This window comes from Danio rerio, chromosome 6 (genome assembly GCF_049306965.1).
Source record: "Danio rerio strain Tuebingen ecotype United States chromosome 6, GRCz12tu, whole genome shotgun sequence".
Taxonomy (NCBI): domain Eukaryota; kingdom Metazoa; phylum Chordata; class Actinopteri; order Cypriniformes; family Danionidae; genus Danio; species Danio rerio.
Genome location: NC_133181.1, coordinates 48,810,507 through 48,835,754, shown reverse-complemented (window position 1 = coordinate 48,835,754; position 25,248 = coordinate 48,810,507). Strand labels below are relative to the sequence as shown.

Here is a 25,248-nt window from a genome sequence, read left to right as displayed (position 1 = left end):
TAAATGAATGAATGGTTTTTAAAAATATATATACTCGTAGGATTTACCAATGTTAGGGCTGGACACGCTTGGACAGTATCAAAAAAGGGATAACAATCGAGTTTGAATCAAATTCTTCAGCAGAGTATTTAAAAAGACATTTGCCTGAAACTGTGGTTCTTGGTGATTCATGAAATGCAAGCTGCTAGCAGCACTTTAAGGCTCAAACAAACAAACAAAATGATATGTAGAGAACAAAAAATGTATACACATGGCTCCTGATGATTAATTCACAGCTTTAATAAATGGCACTGAGTATGTTTCTGGCAGTGTGAACTGATCGTTTCGCATCATTTGACCTCAATGTATCTTCAGGAGCCTATTATTTTTATTCTGTCTTTAAATACATACATTATTTAATGAGTTTTTAATAAGTTCTGGTTGATTGCATGTCCATAGTCACCAAAGATTACAGCTTCAGTTAAAAGTTTTCTTTAAAGTCACCTGCATTTTAAATATCTGCCAAAATCATTTTGGGTGCACTATCTCTTTAAGAACCCCCAGTTCAAGCATTGTCACAGAAATATCACTGTGGGTTTTAGATAAAAGAGAAATCAATCCTGTATGTAATTGTACCAGTTCTGTGAGCACACATCTTCTCTTTCCAAGAGAAATCTAGATCATGATTTATTTTTAGCAACAAAGGGTTGAGAATATGAGGTGGGCATGGGGATTTTTCTGGTGTCATACCTCTGGTTGAGACCTTGTGGTCTCCTTTTCCATCTGCCATCTGTTGATTTGGATGAACTATCGGAGGGCTGAGGACATCCATCCACTCTCTACAAGAGAGAGTTAGTCATTCAATTATTAAAATAAAACAGCTTTTGAAAAAGCATGAGCAGCTAGCATCAGAAGGAAATGATATGACCTTACTTTCACATTTTTGCACTTGACATGACTACATGAAACAAATAATTTAAAATAATAAGGTTGTGCTAAAAATAAGTCATGTACAAGCTGAAAGCTGAGTGTGAAGAACGGTTGGATTTGTGGTTTATTTTTATCCATCATGGACATACTGCTACCTTTGGAATTTTAACAATAGTATAACAAGCATAATTGAAGTCAGAATTATTAGCCCCCCTTTGAATTTTGTTTTCTTTTTAAATATTTCCCAATTGATGTTTAACAGAGCAAGGACATTTTCACAGTATGTCTGATAATATTTTTTCTTCTGGAGAAAGTCTTATTTGTTTTATTTCAGCTAGAATAAAAGCAGTTTTTCATTCTTTAAAACCCATTTTAAGGTCAAAATTATTAGCCCCTTTATGCTATATTTTTTTGATTGTCTGCAAAACAAACCATCATTATACAATAACTTGCCTGATTACCCTATCCTGCTTAGTTAACGTAATGAATCTAGTTAAGCCTTTAAATGTCACTTTAAGCTGTATAAAAGTGTCTTGAAAAATATCTAGTCAAATATTATTTACTGTCATAGTCACTGTTATTAGAAATGAGTTATTAAAACCATTATGTTTTGAAATGTGTTGAAAAAATCTTCTCTCTGTTAAACAGAAATTGGAGAAAAAAATAAACGGGGGCTAATAATACTGACTTCAACTGTATGTATATAATTTCAGCTATTTCTGGTCTTGTGAACACTACTGTAAAAAATTCATTCATGCTGTCACAACACAAATCGTTTAAGTTAACTTAATTGTTTTTTTCTTATTTTAAGTAGCTTGAACATAAAACAATTAAGTTGTCCCCAAAAATACAGAACAATTTTGTTGTTTCAACTAATTTTAAGTAAAGTTTCATAAACTAATTTCGAGAGGAGCACGTGATATGATTGTGCACCGCTGGCCACTCATCTGTAATCAGTAATAATCCAATCAGAATGATCCTAGCTTAATATAAATGGATCATTTTCTCCTCATTGCACTATCTTCGTTTTGGAAGAATCCCCCCTTCCACCCCATCTCCTCCTTTTTCTCCCCTTCTAAAGGGGGAGCGATCGAGACCTGATCTCGGTTCTCCTGATATGCTTCTAGACCGGGCGGGAGCCCTGGGCTCAAATATCTCAGAGCTCAGGGTTCTCTCCCGGGACAGCATGCCAAACCTGCTATAAGTGCCAAGCATATCTAAGTGGGAACTCTTGAAATAAGTAGTTTTACCATGTAGTAATTTTTTGAGTGTAAGTAAACACATTTGATGTAATTTATCTTACTCAGAACAGTACTAAATTAAAAATACATACATTTTGTATGATCTCTCTTATTTTGTTTAAAATTAATCAAAAACTTTTGCAAAACACTATTTTGAAATACTTGTTTCAGGTTTTACTTATATCTTATTTACTTACTCGATTTAGTTTACTCATTTATTCATTTTCTTTTTGGCTTAGTCTCTGTTAATCTGGGGTCGCCACAGTGGAATGAACCGCAAACTTATCCAGTACATGTTTTACGCCACTTCCAGTTGCAACCCATCACTGGGAAACATCCATATACACTCATTCACTACGGACAATTTAGCCTACCCAATTCACCTGTACCACAGTCTTTGGACTGTGGGGGAAACCGGAGCACCCAGAGAAAATCCAACTGAGTAACCTTTCTTGGGCTGCAGGGTGATATGGCTGTGGCTATTTTACTTACTTTACTTAATTACTTTACTTACTTTACTTTCTTACTCCCAGGCCCATTTATATCGCAGCTGATATTTAGCCGCATCATATTGGTGTTCCGTAATCTATAGTTTTTATAAGGCTGTTAGCCCAACACTCAACCCCCAACCTGGAGGACTTACTTACTTACTTTACTTAATTACTTTACATAATTACCTTACTTACTTTACTAATCTACTTTACTTACTTTACTAACTTACGTTGCTTACTTACTTTAATTACTTAACTTAAATACTATACTTACTTTCTTACTTGCTTACTTTACTTACTTACTTTCTTACTCTCAGGGCTGAAGCTGATCTTTAGCGCACCATATTGGTGTTTCATAACATCTAGTTTTTATAAGGTGGGTTGTTAGCCCAACGCTAACCCCCAACCTGGAGTACCAGGACATACATTCACTACAAACAATTAAGCTTAACCAATCTACCTACAGCGTCATGTCTTTGGACTGTGGGGGAAACTGGATCACCCGGAGGAAACCCACGCAAAGATGGAGAGAACATGCAAACTCCACACAGAAATGCTAAATGACCCAGCTGGGGCTAGAACCAGTGTTTTTCACCATTTTGTGTCAAGAATAATATAATATAATATAATATAATATAATATAATATAATATAATATAATATAATATAATATAATATAATATAGCAGTTTCTTTAGTCAACCTTACTGACTGTTTGCATTTTTATGAAAGTTCCTCTCATAATTCAGCATCATGGAGAAAGATAACATTTTGTTTAATATTACACAGAATGTTCCGGAATCGCTGCACCAAAAGCTCACTGTAGCTAACGCATGCGTCTCTCTTTCATATTCCCTCATTTACATGACACTTTTTTTTGAGGCACCATGTGGTGTTGATGGACAGGTTCCCCGGTGGGACGGGAGGGAGGTGGATGATGACCTCCCAGAGAGCGGTGACAGCGAGGTGACACATGCAAGCCTCTGAGCACACGCACAACTCCTGCTTATTTATTGTCCCTGACAGCCATGCTTAATTAATCAGCGAGGCGTGGCAGTGTGGGCAGCTTCCCTTGACAGGCAAAAGTTTTGCGTAGGAAACCAGCCGTAGTTATTATGCTGTGGGGTTGTAAATAGTGTGTAGGGAAAATGAGGAACTCATGAAGCGCTCCTTGAGTTATCTTTGATCAGTTCGTTTATGTTTAAAGGTCTCATTCTCTGCAATTTTTACACCGATTATTAATCGGTTTCTTACTCAACCTAGAAAGGGTTTTAATTAGTAGAGTGTAAGGTTTAGTTGTATGATGTTTATATTACTTTTTATAAATTATGTACTAATAATAATTACATTTAATATGATCATTTATTATAATTCATGAAATAATAATTAAGATTTTTTAATCAAATACATTTCTTCCTTTATGATTTCTAGTGTGACATATTTAAATGGTTTTCTGACATGTATTGATGTGCGTTTGCACATGACCCAGAAATTTCACTAAATGGGTATACTCTCTCCGCTGGATTACACCAGGCGGTGCATGAGGAAAGCTTTTCTCTCTGCTACCCTCAGGCAGACGGTTCCGCAGCATCCGATCACGCACTAGCCGGCTGGAGGAAAGCTTCTTCCCTCAGACTATCAGGCTGATAAACACTTAACACACCTCACACACTCTTCCATACCCTCACTGCACACCATCAATATGTAGCATGCAATGCACTTTAACCAATCCATACTTGAAACAATACTGCCTACAACTATGTGGACACATATTTATTGTACATATCGCTGTCAATTATACATTGTCCTGTTTTTTTGGGAGCAAGCTGTTGTATTCTGGATTGTCGTTGTATTTGCAGTGTCTATTTTGCACTGTCGTTGTATTTGCACTGTCTGTATTTTGCACTGTCGTTGTATTTGCACTGTATCTGTATTTTGTACAGTCTGGAGCCAGCACCTAAGCTTTTCACTCATCATAGCACACACATTGCTGCTGATGATGTGACAATAAAAGTAATTTGATTTGATTTGATTATAATGTGTCAATACACAGCACCATCATTTATAGGATGGTTCTAAAGTAGGGGTTTCAAAATTAATTGTTTCTTCGGTGGACCGCGATGCAGATGTGGACAATTCGGTATCGGTTCAGTAATAATCCGGTTATTGTGTACTGACGTCATTTATCTCATATGCGATATGTCTCCGTAGCTTACAATGGCGAGGGAAATGAGCTCAAGTATTTACAATGCTCCAACTGTGCACAATTTCACTACGTGTGTGTTTTCTGTACAGTCTTTTACTGACACAGCAGAAGCTCCTATTTGGCTGCGATTGAGAGAATGAAAGTGAACTCCATTTCTCTCTTTCTGAACTCTCTCTCATCCACTTTGGCCCAATAGACCTGCTGGCGTGACTTTTCTGCTAATCTCAGCTGTTACAGGTATACTTCTGGATAGAGGTCTGCATTTCTTGTGGCGCGGGAATAAATTTCCAAATAAAGCGCGGGAGCAGTAGGTAACTCTGGTGTAATTTGATCATGTCTCTGGGGCCCCCCTAAATGTATGGGCCCTTAGAACCGTCCTAATTCGCTCGGGCAGTCTAGCAATATCGCTCCCGAGCAAGCAAGCATGCTCGTGTGTGTGTGTGTGTGTGTGTGTGTGTGTGTGTTTATGTGTGTGAATGAGAGAGAGTGTGATGCTTTGTGTCGTTTGCTTGGTGCTGTGTGTCTACGTGTGTGTTTATACAGACAGCTTCAGACCCCCCCCAATATAAAACTGTTTATGGAAAGCATCGTCAAAGCATCGTGATGCACCGAGATATCGAATTGATGGCATGATAATCGTAACCAAACCGAACCTTGAGACCAGTATAGGTTCACACCTCCATTCTAATGCTGTGGAAATCAGATTGTATTGCTCAATTTAAGAGATGGTTGACTTATCCCACTCAAATATTCCACAAGGAAAGAGTCTGGCAAGCAGTTATTGGTAACCTTCATAGTTTTAACAATATATGGCAACTGTTTCTCAATCACCAGCAGTGTGTAGTTGTTAATATGATCACTGAAACTTACTGAGTGCCTCTTTGTATTATCTTAGTGACCGTTTAAATGCTCTGACTGTTTTGTTTGTTTGTTTGTTTTTACCCTTTTATTATTATTTTTCTTATTTATTATTATTTTCATTTGATGTATTTTGTTATTTTATTGTTGTTTGGTGGTTATTGTAAATTGTAAAACTAATATAAAAACTATTAGAAATAATGAAATACATTTCTTCCTAAAACAGTAGTAGTTATATATTTATTTATATTTATATAATACTATGAGCATAAACACTCTTTGTAGTTATTTAAAATTAATTTATAATAGCGTTATAAAAATAATGTTTCAATAAAATTTATTATTTTTATACTCCAACTACTAATGCCACTACACTCATGACACAACACTAAATATCATTGCTTATAAATTAAAGCAAAAACTAAACAATTAGTTATTATTAAAATTATTATAAATACATTTCTTCCGAAACAATATTATAGACAAATACTACTTTACTTTTTATTATAATTACTTTTGTAATATTTATATGCTGTTAACTAATGTGTGTTTTTGTATATAATTTAAAAAAATATCATAGAACAACAACATCATTATTATTAGTATTAATTTTATCATTATTATTTCTACAAACCTGTAAAATGTTTAATGTTTACATAGTTTTCCAATCAATTTAAAAACCTGCAAAGACTTAAGACATAAGGTGCAGTGCTCCATTAAGTAGGCAATCTGGAAGGTTTGTCATGAAACGAATGTCAGTCAGATCTTTTGAAGTCTGGCATAACTTTTCTGCCGCACACCACCTGCTCCCTTTTGAATTTTTAAAGTTCCCTGTAACTGCTGAACAAAATGGTGAACATGAACATTTTATCACATTTTGTTACCACTTTTCTGAATTCCAAATTATTGAACGTTCAAGCCTGAGGCCTGACGAAAGCTCTCATATGAACTCGCATGATAAAGTTCTTAAATGTCTCATTCATGTCTAAGCCTCAACACTTAAGTGTACAATAATGCTCAGAATTATACTGTAGGGAGGCTAAAAATACTGCTTTTTCTCTTACCTGGGATTAGAGTGAAGAAGAGGGTTCATTTCTTTCTGATAGTGCTGGCCCTGATCCACTGGCTGTGAATCACAGAGAGAATAAAGAGTACTGTATTTATAATCTGGTTCAGGGGCCGTATCTGTCCACTATTAGCTCCAGTCAAGTACGAAAATATAATACGTTCTGGATTACCTCGATCCTTGCTTTAAAATAATGATTTAGGCTTTCATAGTTTGGAGCAGTGCTACTCAAAATTGAACCCCAGGACTTTTTATGAGAGTCTAATACTATTCATAGGCTGGAGAAACACACTTCTGCTGTTCTGCATTACAGAAATGTCCTGTTTTGCCTGGTTTATGAAATTAAATTGCCCCTAATATGCTTTTTAGATATTATCTTTCATATTTGTTGTGTAGCTGTTTACAAATGTGAAAGGTGTTATCGTCACCCTAAAGTAGGAATTAATTCTGAACTGGCTCAAATGAATCATCAGTAAATCTAGTCTTACTTTATGCACAAACCTACATGGATTTTTTCACAACTTTGCACAGAATTTACGTTGACCCTCAAGCATTGCTGTTAGAGCTGAGATCTGGAAGAGTTTGGTTTATGTTCTGTTGCTGCTTTCTGTTTCAAAAGCAAATCCACTTCTCATACACTTCTAAAAGATGAAGACTTGCGTTTGAGCAGTTACAGTAAAACCAGCACCATCTCTACTGTTTGTATTATTGCGTTTTCTAGTGCTGAGGAAGCTTCTGGAGCTAAAATTCATGAGTAGGGAGTTTATTTTAGGTGTACATTATCGCATTATGTATCTGTATATCAGTATATATCGGTACAGTATGTATCAGTATATTGGCATTGGTATATCAGCATGTATCAGTATATTGATAAAAAAGACAGATACTGATGGTTTATTGATTACGTGGAAGCATTGAGTTGCACCTGTTTTAAATAATCAAAAATATATATATTTTAATACTTGCAAAAAACTAAATGAAATCCATACAAAATACCAGACCTATATATGTACAAAAATCTAAATATTTACAGATCTAATGTGTACAAAATTTCACGTGTCTTTTTTTCTGGAGCAGCAAAATGTGTCATCTAGTTATAGTAACAGCATTGGTTTTACTTCTTAAGTTTCTTAAATAAATCCATTCTATTATATGTCAAACAAAAGTTGCTGTTGTTCAAAGAATACTGAATTGCAAAAATCACTTTTTTATTTCAACATTAACCTTTAACATTCAGCTGGCCAACATTTTAGTTGGATCATTGATAACGTTTAGTCAAATGAAATTAGTGCTAAACTAACTAGCAGTAACTGTATGCAGTTGACCAATATTGGTGTCTGAATTTAGTTCAAATTGGTATTGGCCAAAACAAATCCATGCATTCCTATGTGAGTGTTTTATTTCCAGACACACACTATAAGCGATAGATCAATCACAACAGACTACCATTTTTTTTTTTAATATCTGATGTTAAATCATACTAAACGTTTACTATTTTAGGTTTGTTAGGATTACCTAAATGCCAAAACAGTAAAAACAGTGAAAAGCCTAAAAAGCCTAAATAATGAGAATTAAAAAAAAATGTTTTATTAATTTCTAGACAGTCAAAAGTTTACATTTCCTTGGTATTTTTTTAGCTTTGCTTTTAAACTGTATAAGCTTTTTCAACTCTGCCTACAAATCTCTATAGGATTGAAATCAGGGATTTGTGATGGCCACTCTAAACATTCATGCTGTTGTTCCTAAAGCACGTTTAACTAATTTGGTAGTATACTTAGGGTTATGGTCTAGTTGGAACATCCATTTGTGGCCAAGTTTTAATTTCCTGGCTGATGTCTTGAGATGTTGCTTCAGTATTTCTACATAATGTTGTTTCTTCGTGATGCCATCTCTGCTGTGAAGTGGACCAGTCCCTCCTGCAGCAAAACAGCCCCACAACATGATACTGCCACCCCATACTTCACAGTTGGCAGGCACGTGCACACATAGGGCTCAACCTGTGGAGTGCACATGCCCTTTTTAGTCTTGGATAGAAAGTGCCCTTCCAAAATGACCAAAAGTGCCCCCGTGACACACCCTCCGTCCCACCCTTCAGTAGGTGCGCGACAACACCGCTCTTCCAGCCTGATCTCACGAGAAACATAAGTATTTTACGTTTTGCCAGTTAAGTGGCTAATTCGTATGAATTCGTATGAGTTCAGTCGTACAAAATGGTACGATTTTAAAAAGGAGGCTTGGCACCTGACCCCACCCCTAACCCCAACCATCATTGGGGGATAAGCAAATCGTACTAAATTGTACGAATTAGATCGTACAAATTCATACGAATTAGCCACTAAATGAAAAAGTTACGAATTGCCGTGAGATTGTGTTGGCTCTTCAGTACGCACGCGACAACATCCACCCCCCGCCCTTCAAAAAATGTATCCTGCACATGCCCTTTGGACGGTCTCTGCACGGGCCTGACAGTTGGGATGGTGTTCCCAGGCTTGTAAGCTTTCCCCTTTGTCCTCCAAATGCAACACTGGTAATTATAAAAAGTTTTTCCCAGAGTAATTTTGCAAATTTTAATCTGGCTTTTTTTTTTTGTTGTTGTTGTTGATGATTCTGGCTTGTTGATTTTTCCATGTTGTCACAAAAGGAAGCAGCGTGTTTGAGGTTTTCCTTAAATACTTTTCTACAGTTGTGCCTCCAATTAACTCAAATGTAGTCAGGTAGCCATTCAGAAACTTCCAAAACCTTGACACCATCATCTGAGCTTTTTCAGAGGCATAATAATCTTATTGTATGTAAACTTGACTTTCAAGAAAAGTTATAACAATTTCTCAAACAATATCTCTCTCATTATTCTGTCATTAAGCATAACCGAAAAAAAATGTGATAATCCCAACCTACCTTAAAGAGAAAAAGTTTAGTCACATTAACATCTGACTTTTTTTAAATGGTTATGTGCCTTTTTATACAGTTTATGTAAACTTCTGGTTTCAACTGTATATAATTTTTACTAATTGCTAATAAATATATATGTTTTAATGTTTTACTACTTTATGTCTAATTCTCAGGCAAACCAGTTGGTGAGAACTTAAGCATTGTACCTGTTCTTCAAGCCTGATGGTGGCAGTATTGCTATGTTTTCACAGTCTTACAATCCACTAATTTGCAGTTTCTCAGTACCAGGCACACCAGGCATGATTAGCAGTTCCAGCATATCTTTCTAATCAACAGACAACAGCAACATCAACAACTGATGGATAGGGTCTGATATTGTAATGCCATGGGGGTTTATTTCACTCTAATTAGTAGGTTTTTTTATATAAACTGTTTGATTGCCCTTCTTCATGGGAAACCAGCTTTTAATATTCACTCTATTATTTGCCTGCTAGCTACAGTTCATCCATACAAAGCACCCTGTATATCTGAGGAGCCTAATGATGAAGGAGCAGTGCAGACTTTCTCACTCTGTACTCTCAAGTGTGGCAATGCATTTGGCTTCTGTAATTATAATGGCAATAAATGTCTGTATAGTGTATGTGTGTGTGGTTTGCAAGCCCACCAAAGGGATACACTGAGTCCAGGTTGAGGTGTCGTCACTGCTTGCGCTTAGACTTATGTCACAGTGGTGAACCTGGCAAAAGAGAGAACACAAACAAAATAACACAAACATATAAGAAAAAAGGAAAATAATCACACATTTAACTGCAAAAATGGGAATATTTCTAATTTTATGTTTGTACGTAATGTTTATGTTATATATAATATTTTCCCTGACTTGGATGTAGCACTTAGGACAATTTGAAGTTAGAATTATTAAACCCCCTGAATTATTATTATTACCCCCCCCCCCCCCCCTTATATATCTATACATACATACATGTATGTATATATATATATATATATATATATATATATATATATATATATATATATATATATATATATATATATATATATATATATATATATATATATATATATATATATATATATAAATATATATATAAAGGGGGGGGGGTTAATAATATAGAAATAATAATATAAATAATATTATATAATATTATATAAATATATACACAGAATATTATAATAAGAGAATTTCAAAAGCTTTTTTGTGACATTATAAATGTTATAAACTTTTGCTGTTACTGTCGGCTATTTTACATATATGAGTCTAGGACAATACTGTATGTCCCATTTTGTCCAGTTTTATTAAATAAGTTTTGTGAAAATAAAATGTCAAAATATGGGTTAAATAATGTCAAATTGTCATTCAAAGTGGGACAGTATTATGTAGAACTTATACATTATACTTAATCTTACATGTACTTTGTGCGAGAAAAAAGGAATCATAACATTTTTGTAAATAAAACTATGTTTTGATGCGTATAACATTAGGGTAAAACCAAAAATGTCAAAGTAGGAAATTACAATTGCAACTATTTAAAATTACAATACATTTTTATGTAGATAAATTACTATTATGCTAAATTATAAAATTATTCTTCTGTAAGTCTTCTGTAAATAACAATAGCTATTATTTGCACAAAATATACATCAAACATAAATTTGACAAATTTATACAACACAGGCTCATTCTGAAAACACACCCCTATATACATTTTTGGAGGGCACCAAAAACGTCCAAGGAGGTACGTTTTTTGCAGTTTTTGTTTTAGCGAATCTGCCTGGGGCCGCTGTGTATTCATTTTCAGATCTATAACATTTCTCTTGTGAGTGCCATTCAAACCTGTTATTCTAGAGTAAACCCACTAGAAGCCCCTGTCGACTGACTGAATGACTGACTGATTGACTGATCCACCCTCCTCCTTCCCTAAACCCAACCAATAGTGATTTCAAAAGCACCAATTGACCAGCATATGAACTTCTGGCTACATAATTCACACTCTCCAGAAATGTACATAGGGCTATGTTTTCAGAATGAGTCTATGTTAAATTTATACCAAACATTAAGCTGCATTATATTTTTAATAATAAAATAATTTTTTAGAGGTTTTTCACCATTTGTTTGGATAAGATATTGGAGGTTACAGTCAGCAAAGTATTGGGAGCAGAGATAGGGGAAGGATTGGCAAAGAAACTTGAGCCAGGAATCGAACTCAGGTCTCCGTGTACATCATTGTGCTATATGTCAGAGCACTTAACCACTAAGCTACTGGCACCAACTCATTCTTATTGTTTTGGTGCTTGAAAAAACCTACTGCGCTCGACAATCAAATCAAATCTTATAATTGCTATAAATATAATCAGATATTTAAAATGAATTTACACTATATACACTGTAAAAAAATGTAGGGTTCCACACAATTCATTCATGCTGTCCCAACACAATTCGATTAAGCTAAGGTAACACATTTAGATGGATTAAACTTAAAATAAGTTTCCTAACCAAATTTCTGTTCTCCCTGTGTTCACGTGGGTTTCCTCTGGGTGCTCCGGTTTCCCCCATAAGTCCAAAGATATGCACTATAGGTAAATTGAATGTATGTTTCCCTGTTTCATTTTAGGATGACATCACCATGGCCTACCTGTGATGCACTAAGTCCTGGACTGCTGATGTCTCCTTCTTCCTCCTGCTCCCTCTTTAAACATGCCAACATCCGCAGCTCATCTTCCTCATCCTCTTCGTCTTGACTTCTCAGATCACACCTGCTGGAGCCCAAAGGTTGAACCCTCCCATCGACACTCACCTGTAAACCCCAAAAATCTCATTACTTCATCGGTGCCACTTTGTAATGAGACTGATCGTTACAGGGTATAGCTAATTAGCGAGCAATCAATCAAAGCTTGCCAGCTAATTGGCACCCCCATTAAGGCCAAGACATCAGCAGGGATGGTTGCCTGCTGCTAAGAAATCCACTTATACCAAGTCCTACCTGGATCACGAGCGACCTTCCAGATCAGCTTTGCAAACTTCAGCAGCATCAAAGATATGTGCCATGTTTAAATGGGAGAACGCAGCGTTATGGGGCATCCGTAATGATTCTCAGTAATTCCCACATCAAACTCTATAAGACGTTTAGCTAATCACCGTTTCAGTCCTACGGTGAGAGACTGTGGTGGTTGTGCTCAATGCTTGGACCAGTTTTAGTTGGTGTTTAACAAACTAAAAGAGGAAATAACAGTAATGAGTTCTCTTTGATATCCCAGTGGTTTCTCCTGGGCAAGGAGGAGATGAAATGGAGAGCAGATGGAAAGTTTGCATTACTGCGCTGCTTCACATTTATCGAGTCGGAACATTTGGCCATTTGGAAACTCTTATTGTAGAAAAAAAAGCACTGTACCTAATTGTCTTCTATTGTATAGACTTTTCAAAATATCCCTTTTATTACATGCATATATAGAGATAGAGGGAATAGGTAATTTCTGAAAATGTATTTTGGATTTTCAACAACATCAAGCCCAGTAAAAAATGACAGAGTTTGCATTTTGGTTGAACTAACCCTTTGAGGAATTGACAAAAAGTTGCAAGCGTAATTTCGAGAAATTGTCCTCAAATTCAAGCAGCCACATAGGTTTTGTGGTGTGAACCCACACAATCACATGGCCTGTGTTCATGCAGATGAAATGTTTTTTAACCATAGCAAGCATGCAGGGTTAGAGGGGATCAAATCAAGCACATACTTCAGCTGAATTGGTGCACTCCAGCAGAGTGGCTTGTTTATGAGGGCCTCTGTTTTTATTGTAATTTCAGAACTGGTGTGGTTCTTATCATCCCCAGAGGCCGGATATTTTAATCTGAATCCATTCAGATTGAGGGGGGGTTGGGTTGTGCCCTTGGATCTCTGATGCATTTGGAAATTGCATTGCAAATGGCTTGGACATAGTGTTCTTTTGTCTTCTGGCTTTTTAAAGCATATTTTCGGGGGGTTTTGAACTCCAAGGAGATTTTTATTGCTTATTCCGAGCTCAGGAATTAAGCTAAAATATAACATGTTGTTGTAGAGGTTTGTCATGTATAGATGGTCCCGTTTTTACATTATCTAGGTAAATGCTGTATGCAACTACCCACTTTAAAACCTAATAACAACAGATTACTCAATATATTGCCTTAAAACATCTGAGTAAACTATTTTTTAAAGTTGGTAGAACTAATGTTTAAATAAAGCTGCAAGCAGCAATTAAGGGGCAGAATGAGCACATTTGAGCACATTGGTCGGTGCGGTAAACAAAAACCATTTTGCCTATTGATACGAATATCACAACACTTGGTCAACATGGTCTGATGATGATCCGGATCAAATTTGGTGATATTTCAGCAAACGGTCTAGGAGGAGTTTTAAAAAAATTTTTTTTTAACAAATCAATATGGCGGACAGGAAGTTTAGGCAAATATGGCATATTTGGTATCAGTGTTCTCAACATGACCCAAGGAATAAGTTGAGATCAATTTGACCACAATAAATATATGCAGTCTAAAGTTATTAGCACATTTTTGATTCATTATTGATGGTAAGTGTTTTTTAAAGTGTGACCACTAGGTGGCCACAATTTATGTGTTATTGTGAGATGCTAGTGACACACCTAAAGTTCAGCATCAATATAATTAAAAGTTTTAAAATTACAATTAAAATTAAAATTACACCCTCATATGATCTTTGATATCGTGCCAGCCCATTTGTCGGTAGTGTAAATAAAAACTGTGTCGTGTATCAACATAAATTCAATAACTTCTTGCCAGAATAGTCTGAAAAACATTGGAGTCAACTTGAATTCAATAACTTTTTGTTAGCATGGTCTGTAGATCATGTGATTCAATTTTGGTAAAAATCGCAAAAACGGCCTAGGACGAGTTCGATCAAACAAGTTTCAAGAGTGCCCACTTAGATATGCTTAGCGTTTATAGCAGATTTGGCATGCTGTCCCGGCAGAGAACCCTGAGCTCGGCTACCGCCCGGTCAAATAAGCATATCTGCATATCCGAGATCAGGTAGGTCTCGAGAGCTCCCACTTGGATAAGGGAGGAAAAGGAGGAGATGGGGTGGAAGGGGGAATTCTTCCAAAATGAGGATAGAGCAGTAGGGAGAAAACGATCCATTTATTATAAACTAGGATCACTCTAATTGGATTGTTACTGATTACAGATGAGCAACCAGTTGTGCTCAGTCATATCTCATTCTCCTCTTAAAATGAGTTCATGAAACTTCACTTTGTGAAAAATTCAAAATAGCGAAAAGTTTTCATGATGGAAAATGACGTCATAGGGTGCGTTTGAATCGGACAAAGCCAAGGATTCAGAGGAAAAAAGCCCATTCAGTTCAAAAGTTATAACAATAAACATAAGTGAATCTTTGGACAAGTTTTTGAGTTTGAGTTGAGACTTCAGGTTTGCTGTTGTTCATGTTAACACTGCTCTCTATGATTGTGCCAAATACTACAACTTTCTCTCATATGTTTATATGGGCTGCATTCAAATCCGGCGGAAGAAGAAGAGGAAGCATAATAATAATAATAATAATAATAATAATAATAATAATAATAATAATAATAGGAACGCTAATGGAAACAATAAGTGGTCCCTAATTAGCAGAGTAATAGCACAGTGCTTCAAATATTGCACAACATGATTGGTGACAATATTGACAATAATATTGTTGGTCCACATCTCGCTGGCACATCTGTGACCAAGACAGCAAGTCTTTGTGATGTATCATGAGCCACAGTGTTCAGAGTAATTTCAGCATACCACCAAGAAGGATGAACCACATCCAACAGGAGTAACTGTGGATGCAAGAGGAAGCTTTCTGAAAGTGATCTCCAAGTGCTAACCTGAATTTTATCCAAAAAACATAAAACCACAGCTGCCCAACTCATTGCAGAATTAAATGCCCACCTCAGCTCTCCTGTTTCCACTAAAACAGTCTATCTGGAGCTCCACAAGGTCAATATACATGGCCAGGCAGCTATAGCCAGACCTTTGGTCCCTTGTGTCAGTGCCAAACATTGGTTTCAATAGTGCCAGCAGTAAAAATCTTGGACTGTGGACAATGTAAAACATGTATTGTTCTCTGTTGAGTCCACCTTCACTGTCTTTCCCACACCCGGGAGAGTTATGTTGTGGAGAAGCCCCAAAGAAGCAGACTGACTGTTGCATGCTCGGAGAAAATATGGGGGTGGATCAGTGATGTTTTGGCTGCAATATTATGGTATTCCCTAGGTCCAATACTTGTGCTAGATAGGCATGTCACTGCCAAGGTCTATTAAATTATTCTAGAAGAAGATGTGCACCCAATGGTTTAAACACTGAAGTGGTGCCATGTAACAGGAAGATAGTGCACCGATATACACAGCAAGACTGGTGACAGAGGGGTTTGACGAACATGAAAGTGAAGTTGAACATCTTCCATGGTCTGCACAGTCACCAGAGCTAAATATTATTAAGCCACCTTGGGGTGTTTCAAGTGAATCAGAAAATGTGTATCTCCACCAGCATCACATAAGGATCTGGCCAATATTCTGCAAGTAAAATGGCTCAAAACCCCTCCGGCCACTGTGGAGGACTTGCATCTGTCACAAGATTAACTGATGGCCACAAAAGGAGGCCCTACAGCATACAAATGAATGATTGTGGTCTAAAACCAGGCATTTCAGTTTCGTTCCAACCACGGTATATATAAACTTACAGTTTATTAGATGCAACTGAATTTCCTTGTATGGAAAAAGGAAGAGTTTTTAAAAAACCCACCTCGGGAGAAATCCATAAGGCTTGCATTCACACGAGGGTAATTTTATGATAACAGAATTTTCTTTTGCACATTTTCTAAGTAAACAAGCTCACCTTTTGAAGCCCAGAATTCTTGAGTGAGATCTCGCGCACAGATGTTCTGTTGATAGATATCCTGGTATCTCCATCAGGCAATGCTCTGTCAGCTTCAGACCGATCTAGTCTGCTCCCTTGTCTGGAGGAGCTAGGAGAGAGGCAGCGGGTTGGTGCTATCCGCATGGGTTCGTGCCTTTTTGGACCTTCAGAGACATGTTGGACAGCAGAGGCCCGAGTCTTAATTGGCTCAGAGGAGAATTTGGGTTGAGCTGTGTGTTTTTGTATTGAAGAAAGTGGTGGGGGAGTAGTAATGGAATGGACTGCACATCTTTTGAGAAACTCTGTATGCATTTCATCCTGTGAAAGAAAATGAAAAAAGTATAAAAAATAAATAAATAAATAAATTAGTTGCATGAAATGAATAAATTTTTTACATATTGCAATGCTGCAAGACTGCTCATATTTTAAGCCTTATAGTTTTTTATGAGATAATATGTTTTTAAATAATGACACATTTCTCATTTAGAAGTAATGTGCGTTCAAAACTTCAAAAAGTCTTTCAATGTAGCCAATATGAATCAACTTTTTTTAATTTAATAATTATTTTTAGAGATTTTTCAACTTTATTAGCATAGGACAGTTGATAATTTACAGACAGGAAAGTGTGCGGAGCAGAGACAGGAGAAGGATCTTTAGCCAGGAATTGAACTCGGATCGCCGTGATCATATCGGTGCTATCTTTACTAGACTATCGGCACCGACTGAATCAACAATTTTGATGACATCACTCTGCACTTTAGACTTCTCATTAAATTTTCAACCCAGGATCTTTCTGATTACACAGCCCTATATACATTTCAGGAACTCGCCAAAGGCCACTGTGTACACTTTGTCAGATCTCAAATTTCTCTCTAGTGCCATTCACAACTGTAGATCCACCAGAGGACCAACTGACCAATTGCCCCACCCAACCCCTTCTCTTAACCCAACCAATAGTGTTTTAAAAACCAACGATTGACCAGCGCCCACCCACTTCCCTAAACCCGACCGACAGTGTTTTCAAAAGCAATGCAGAAATAGAAAAGCCCTCGCAGCAGGCTGATTTTTACCATGTTTTCAGATTTTACCACATTCTCACCCTGTTATTTACTTGTTTATTTTTTGGCTTTGGTTTTTGTCTTACATGCTTTCTGGAAGCATACTTTGTCAGACGGCCCGGTCATCACGGTCAACTCTGCTCCGCATCTCAAATCCTCTGACATACACAGTGAGCCATTGGACAAACTGGTAACAGCCGTCTACAAAAGGTAAGCAGTCAGCTGGTAAGTGTGAAAAGGAGCGACATCCTACTGTGCCGAAACGTTAGTTTAAAGACGGAATGCAGCCATACTTTGCTCTGGTACATAATTCGCGATTTCCTGAAATGTATATAGGGCTACGTTTTTAGAATGAGACAACAATATATTGGCTTCTCATCAAATTTTGTGACCAATCAAATGCAAGTGCCAAAATTCTCCAGAAATGTTTTATTCTAATATGATTGGTTGGTTTTGACCATATTTACAATATACAAAACTAACAAAAGATACATTTTAATGCAGACCTTATTTTATCACCTGGATTTTACACTGACAGTATCCACTGCAAAAAACATTCTGCTGTGGCAACCCTTGATAAATCAGGGACTGAGCTGAAGGAAAGTGAGTGAATGAAATCTTAGCCATGCCTAGGTATTTCCATATTTTAATTCTATGGCACATTTTATATGTGGTTAATTTGCAATTTAATTAGATTACTTAAAAGCATGTTGCTACATCGTTGCTAGGGTTATTATCTGGCTGCTTATTGGTTTTTATGATATAGCTGCCTTCACTGTAAATCTGTTCATTTTATCTTATCTCATCTTAACCCACCAGACACAAATCATACAATAAATCCAGTCCTCAACAAACCACACAATCTAAAATATCATTCCTGCCGGTAGCACAAATGACTTCAAAACCCAAGTACAATACTTGGCAGTTTCTTTCCTTCATTTTCAAATCATTTCTCATGGTGTCCCACCGCTAATTATGACATTAAGATTAATAACGCCACTGCGTTCAATTATCTCCTTCCCAGACTGGGATATTAACACAAGGAAGGAGAGACGTTAATAAATCAAATTTCTCTCTAAAACCACAAATAATAAATTTAACAACAAAACTTGTGATGGAGTCATAAAGAGCATGATGAAATCTGTTGCAAGGATCTCAGAGCCGTGAACGCCAACGCTGTCACAGATGAAACGCATTAATAGCCACGACGCGAGACAGTCTGGCGCAGGCGGAGTAACATCACAGTTACCTGTAATTAATCAGGGCGACACTGTGCCCGGAAAGTTGTCTGTCTCTGCTCTGTTTTGGAACAGATAAGGTCTTTAAACTAGTGAGGCTTTGATCTACACTAATGGTCTTAAACAGCAAGCTTCACGCTAATGATGACAACCTCGCTAAAAGGGCACGGCCAGCAAAGCCATCAGATCAGCCAGAGTTTTTGTCTCCTTTCTTTCCATCTTCATATCCCCCGGAGGGACTGTTTTTATTAATTCGGCTTTTTTGGAGGGGGTTAAAAATAACAACGTGTCATCACGCTAACACTAAGCTGAAATGCTGACATTCGGTAAACACACATCAGTCTGGGGCAGGCCTTTATCTATTTGCAATTAATTTATTTATTTAAACCGAGCACGTTATCAGCGGAAGCCAATGTGTTTTGTGGTTATTAAGCCGTGTCACAGATGCATTTCAATATGTTACTGGTGCATCTACCTTCCGGTGCATTAACCGAAGTCATTAAGCAGATATAATCACTTCTGCTTCCAGTGGAAATGATTTCATACCACACAGGTACAAGATGTGGAGGTCCAACTTAAAAATAACGTTTAGAACATTCAAACTTTAGTAGTTATTACTTTTTTTCATCTCCCATAAGTAATAGGAAGTCAAATGCTGGCATATACAAGAAAACACAGAAGAAAAAAACAAAGACATTTATCAAGGACGTGGAAGAAAGGGGAAACAGACAACAAATAAAACTGTCAGCGGTATCAATCAAAAATCTCTAATTAAGTGCGGCGGAACATATGTATGCCAAAGATGAGACTGATTTCCCAGGAGGAAACCAAACAGACTGTGAATAAATGAATGATGTTCCTCTCAATGGACGCAGAGCCCAGGAGCACGATAGAGCTCGACACCGTCTCGTCAGAAATGAACCCAACTGAAGAAAACTGATGGTTTTCTTCATGGGCTTAAACGAATGGCGGCGCCCCTGGGGAGCTCAATCAAATTGTGTGCGTATCATTAACAAATGACTCCACCAGATCATGTGTCCTTGAGAGGAAAACTTTGACAGAAAGCAATCCAGGCAACGCATGTTGAGAAGTTATACAGTAGGTTAACTGTGATGATGTTTGAGTTTGTATACAGTATTTGCGTCTGTGGCAAAAATATAGGTGGATGATTATTTCTACACTGTAAAAAGTGATTAGTTGATATTACTTTAAAAAGTGATTCAAAGTTGATCTAATTTTTATTTTACTTTATAACACTTTGAAAAACACTTTGACTGAAAGCACTTTGAATTGCCGCTGTGTATGAAATGTGCTACATAAATAAACTTGCCTTGCTTTGCCTTGCCTAAAATGGAGTAAATGATGACAGAAGAGTTTACAGACTTTAATTAGATTTCTTTGCCTAAAACAGTTTGATATGAATAGATACTGTATAAAAACATGAAAGGTGAAAAAAACATGACATTATTTAATTAAGTTGGAAATGCTATTTAGTGCCTCCATTAAAATAAAAATGAAATACTGAATTATAATTTAGCCTTGACATTATTATTATTACTTACTTACTTACTTACTCCCAGGGCCATTTATATCAACGTTATATTTAGCTGGACAATTTTGGTGTTTCTTAATACCCAATATTTACGAGGTGGGTCATTAGCCAAACACTCAATCCCTAACCTGTAGGACCAGGACATACACACACACTACGGGCAATTAAGCTTACCCATTTCACTTATAGCACATGTCTTTGTACCTGTGGGGGAAACCAGAGCACCCAGAGAAAACCCAAATGAACAGGTGGAGAACATGCAAACTCCACACAGAAATACCAACTGACCCAGCCGGGGCTCGAACTAGCCACCTTTTTGCTGTGAGGCGACAGCGCTTCCCACTGCGTCATATTATTATTTATTTATTTATTTATTTATTTATTTATTTATTTATTTATTTAAATCTGAAAGTATGCGATTTGTTGGTAGTGATTTCATGTCTACAAGACAGGACAAATCTAAAAGCACCTTTATTTTTTTATTTACAACAATTTTGTGCACAATTTATGATCATTTGACTATATCTATTAGTTGTGTGGCTCTGCTTACATTTAATACAACAAAACCCTTTTTTCCCCAACAAAAATAAGGTCAAGAGTCTTGGTGTGATTCTGAAGTCAGATCTAAGTTTCAGTAGTCATGTCAAAGCAGTAACTAACTCCACACCATTATCTCAAAAACATGTTAAGTTATTTCCAGTGAGGACTTGTTCATGCTTTTATCAGCAGCAGGGTGGATTACTATAATGGACTCTTCACTGGTCTTCCCAAAAAGACAGTCAGACAGTTGAAGCTCATCCAAAATACTGCTCCCAGATTTCTGACCAGAACCAGAAAATCAGAGCACATCACACCTTTACACTGGCTCCCAGTTACATTCAGAATAGATTTTAAAGTATTATTACTTGTCTATAAATCACTAAATGGCCTAGGACCTCAATATATTACAGATAAGCTCACTAAATACAAACCTCACTCAGATCATTAGGATCAAGTAAATTAGAAATTTCAAGAGTTTAGTCAAAGCATGGTGAATCTGCCTTCAGCTACTACACCCTCACTGCTGGAATCAGCTTCCAGAAATGATTAGATGTGCTCCAACATTAGGCACATTCAAATCAAGACTGAAAACACATCTGTTTAGCTGTGCCTTTATCGAATGAGCACTGTGCTACATCTGATAGATCGCACTATTTTTTCTTTCTTCTCTTTTTGATTCCCTTAAAACTAGTTATATTTTAGTTGATGAAATTTTTTCGCCATAAATTTCGTGATGAACAAGTTTTTTACCGACGAAAACGAGACGAATGATGATGACAACTATAATAAAAATATACAAATATATATATAAAATATATATTTTCAATGACTAATAAAAACAAGAAGTGAATGTGATTAAGGGATGTTTTTTGGAAAATATCAGAATTAAAAATCAGAATTAATCTTGGTGTGTGATTTATTACACACACACACACATTTGAAAAGTGGTCCACTGGTAGACGCGGGCGATTATCATGCAGACTGATTGCAGACACATAACTTTACATTTTACGTATGATATAAATAAACAATGCACATGTAATTTTTGGTCTTCAATAGAAAAGCAATTTTTAATGAGACTGTTTTATCTAATTTAAAGTTAGACTTTTTTTTATAAACAAATGTACACAATATTTTATTAAATTACACTTAAATTAAACCAAATATATTTCAGCCAACAAAAACTAAAAGGATTCAGAAGACTAAAATATGACTAAAACTAAAATGAAATTTTAGTCAAAAGACTAAGACTAAAACTAAATTAAAATTCGCTGTCAAAATTAACACAGCTTAAAACCTGTTTTAACACATATTAATCTATTTTTATCTGTTTTTAATAATTTTTATTCTTTGTTGTTTTTATTTTCTTGTTTCTTTTATTCTTGTGTATGTAAAGCACTTTGAATTACCATTGTGTATGAAGTGTGCTATATAAATAAACTTGTCTTGCCTTGATAACGCAATAGAGTAAATTCTCTCTAATTACTTCAACAACTTTTTCCTGATTGTCCTTAAATCTGTAAATTGAACTGCCAGACGCAAGTCTCATTAAAGCATATAATGTCACATCCATAAATCATGGCTCTGCATTTTGCATAAGTATCGTCTATATATCCATACCTCTTCGCTCTCACTCCCCATGAAATCATCTTCCAGACGTGCATCCTTGCGTTGTCCTTCTGTTAGCAGCTTGTGACCTTTAAGGCCAAAGGTCAGATCCTCAACAGGGTTGCCGCTAGCCTGATTGCGTCTGGCTGAGTGAGGGCATGAGGAGAAAGTGAAGACTTCCTCTCCGTATTCCTCATCACTGAGAGAGAGCTCAGTTTCTGTGTCACAAAGGTCAGCATCATCTGCAGTCAGCACACGTTCTGGAGGTGAAGAAGCACACGGAGGCTTGAAGGCTGACCCAGATGTAGCCGCACCAGAAGCGCAGTCTGCAAATTTATGACAGGTAGATTTAAGAGTAACTTCACCATTTGTTGCTACGTCGTACTCGCTAAGTTTTGGTGTTTTGCCTTGTTCTTAATCACTACCTGGGCTTATTTTGGGTTATGTACACACAGATGAATGTCTGTGCATTACTTAATATTGACCATTTTAATTGATCTATGTTAATGAATTAGCCTCAATTTAAAGAACAAAACATTCTCCAATATCTTTTGAACATGTATTGTCAGGGTTTAACAAATGGGTGCTAAGAATAAAAACCTATAACCAACAACTACAAATAATACAAAAGCTAGAAATAAAACAGCTAGTAGTGTTCAGCAGTTCATGCCTTATAAGGCAAACACTCCAAGACTAATGGAGGCTGGAGGCCTATATAACTGGGAGAGAAGCATCAGTCTGGAGTTGCTGCTCCAGCAAGCACAATAAAGCCTCAACTGGAATCAAAGACTTTTTTTGAGCAAGTTATTTTGATCAATAACTATCCACAACATTAACAAAATTCAAATACAATACAATAGTATTGTATACAAATAGTATTACATTATTTGTAGGCTTCATATTATGTGTTTTAAGCAACTCAGGCTCATTCTTAAACTGTATCCCTATATACATTTCAGGAGAGCAACAAATATGTCCCAGGAGGTAGGTTTTTTTGCAGTTTTTGTATTCGCGAATCGCGAGGCCACTGTATATGCTTTTTGAGATCTCAAATTTCCCTCGCAAGTGCCATTCACGCCTGCTGTTCCCGCATAAATCCAGCAGAGGCCTCTGATTGACCAACCGACAGATACCCCTACCCACCCCCTTAACTTAACCCAACCGATAGTGTTTTAAAAAGGACAGATTGACTACCCACTTCACTAAACCCAACAGACAGTTTTTTGAAAAACAATCCAGAAAAAGATAAGCACCCTGATTTTTACCATGTTTTCAGATTTTGCCACATTCTCACCCTGTTATTTACTTTTTTATTTTATTTTTTGGCTTTTGTTTTTGTCTTACCCGCTTTCTGGAACCATTCTTCACCGGACTTGAACCTCGCCACTGGACAATTTTGTGACAGCAGAAAAACATCCATACAGAGGTAAGTGGTCAGCTGCTAGCATGAAAAGCATTTGCTTTAAAGATGAAATGCAGCCATACGTACCTCTGGGGACAGACTTGCGATCTCCAGAATTGTATATAGGGCTTTGTTTTCAGAATGAACCTAAGTTGGTTTTACACCTTCAACTTACTTTTGCGCATGATGTTGCTGTTTGTGTACACTGCAAGTTACTCTAGTTTTTGTCTTGCTTCTAGCGCAAATGTCTAAACAATCTTAAACCAAGCAGAATTTTATAGATAAGTAAAAACTATTCTCTTGTTTTCAGAAATGATTAGTCAAAGTTAAGAGTTTTTTTTTTTACATAATACGCCAATAGGGTAAGTAAAATAATCTTGTTTTCTGTTTAAAATAACTTACTCCAGTGGCAGATATGTACCCCACTGGCAGATTGTTTTACTTGTTTTAACGAAAAAATTACTAATGTTTTTATATTCTTTACTATTGTAAAACTGATTATTATTTCTGAAAACAAAACAATATATTCTTTTTTTGCTCAACTCCATCAAACACCACAGCAGAGGTCCTGAACTTTTTTCAATCACAAAAAAAGTTTTAAAAACTTTAAAAAAAAATGATAATCAAGAAATTTTGGATTAGCAGTGTATTGTCTTGATGTCCAAGAGATGCTGTATCACAGACGTAATACAATGATACATCTGATTACATTCCCAATTATTTACACCAGGGATGCCACAATTCTCAATGTACTATTAACTTTTCGGTACGACATCCACTGTTCAATATGCGCTTGAGAACTGCATTTTTTGCATAAATTTTATGCACTCGCACAAATGCTCCTAAATATATTTTCAGGTTGCATATATTTTGGTCGCATATGCAACCAAAACCGTTGCAATTTTTGAGTTCTGTTAAATTATTTGTAGCAATCGTTTTCCTCAAGCGGTTTGAGTTGCCTTATTGGGTTTTATGGTACTCAATTGGTTTGAGTTATCTTAATTTGGATTGGATTTTACTGTTCAAACTGTATCTTGTACTTAATTAATTAAGTTTACAGTACTTATTAAGATTAGTTTTTGAACTTAATGGTTTGTTGCAATGTTTCCTGAAATGGTTTGAGTTACGCGTATTTACTGAGTTTTACAGTCTATATGTACTACCTACTTTTATTCAAGTTACACACATTAGATGATCACATATGAGGGTAAAGACTTTAATAGTGCATTACTATATATACATATATAAGAATTACTACTTTCAATTT

The 25,248-nt window shown here is 36.3% G+C and overlaps 1 protein-coding gene across 4 annotated transcripts in view; it reads right to left on the bottom strand.

Moving 5' to 3' along the window:
- Positions 1-25,248, bottom strand: part of cfap20dc (CFAP20 domain containing) — a 50,753-nt gene that overhangs the window by 2,152 nt on the left and 23,353 nt on the right. For 2 of the 4 annotated variants that reach the window (NM_001431150.1, XM_073953017.1), the window contains exons 11-16: positions 22,592-22,905; positions 16,563-16,901; positions 12,313-12,474; positions 10,323-10,394; positions 6,768-6,829; positions 730-818 (exon numbers count right to left, since the gene is read on the bottom strand). In NM_001431150.1, coding sequence (NP_001418079.1) covers positions 730-818; positions 6,768-6,829; positions 10,323-10,394; positions 12,313-12,474; positions 16,563-16,901; positions 22,592-22,905 — 1,038 coding nt within the window. The remainder of the gene's footprint in view (positions 1-729; positions 819-6,767; positions 6,830-10,322; positions 10,395-12,312; positions 12,475-16,562; positions 16,902-22,591; positions 22,906-25,248) is intronic. The other 2 variants (NM_001110023.2, XM_073953018.1) reach the window with 1 other exon arrangement.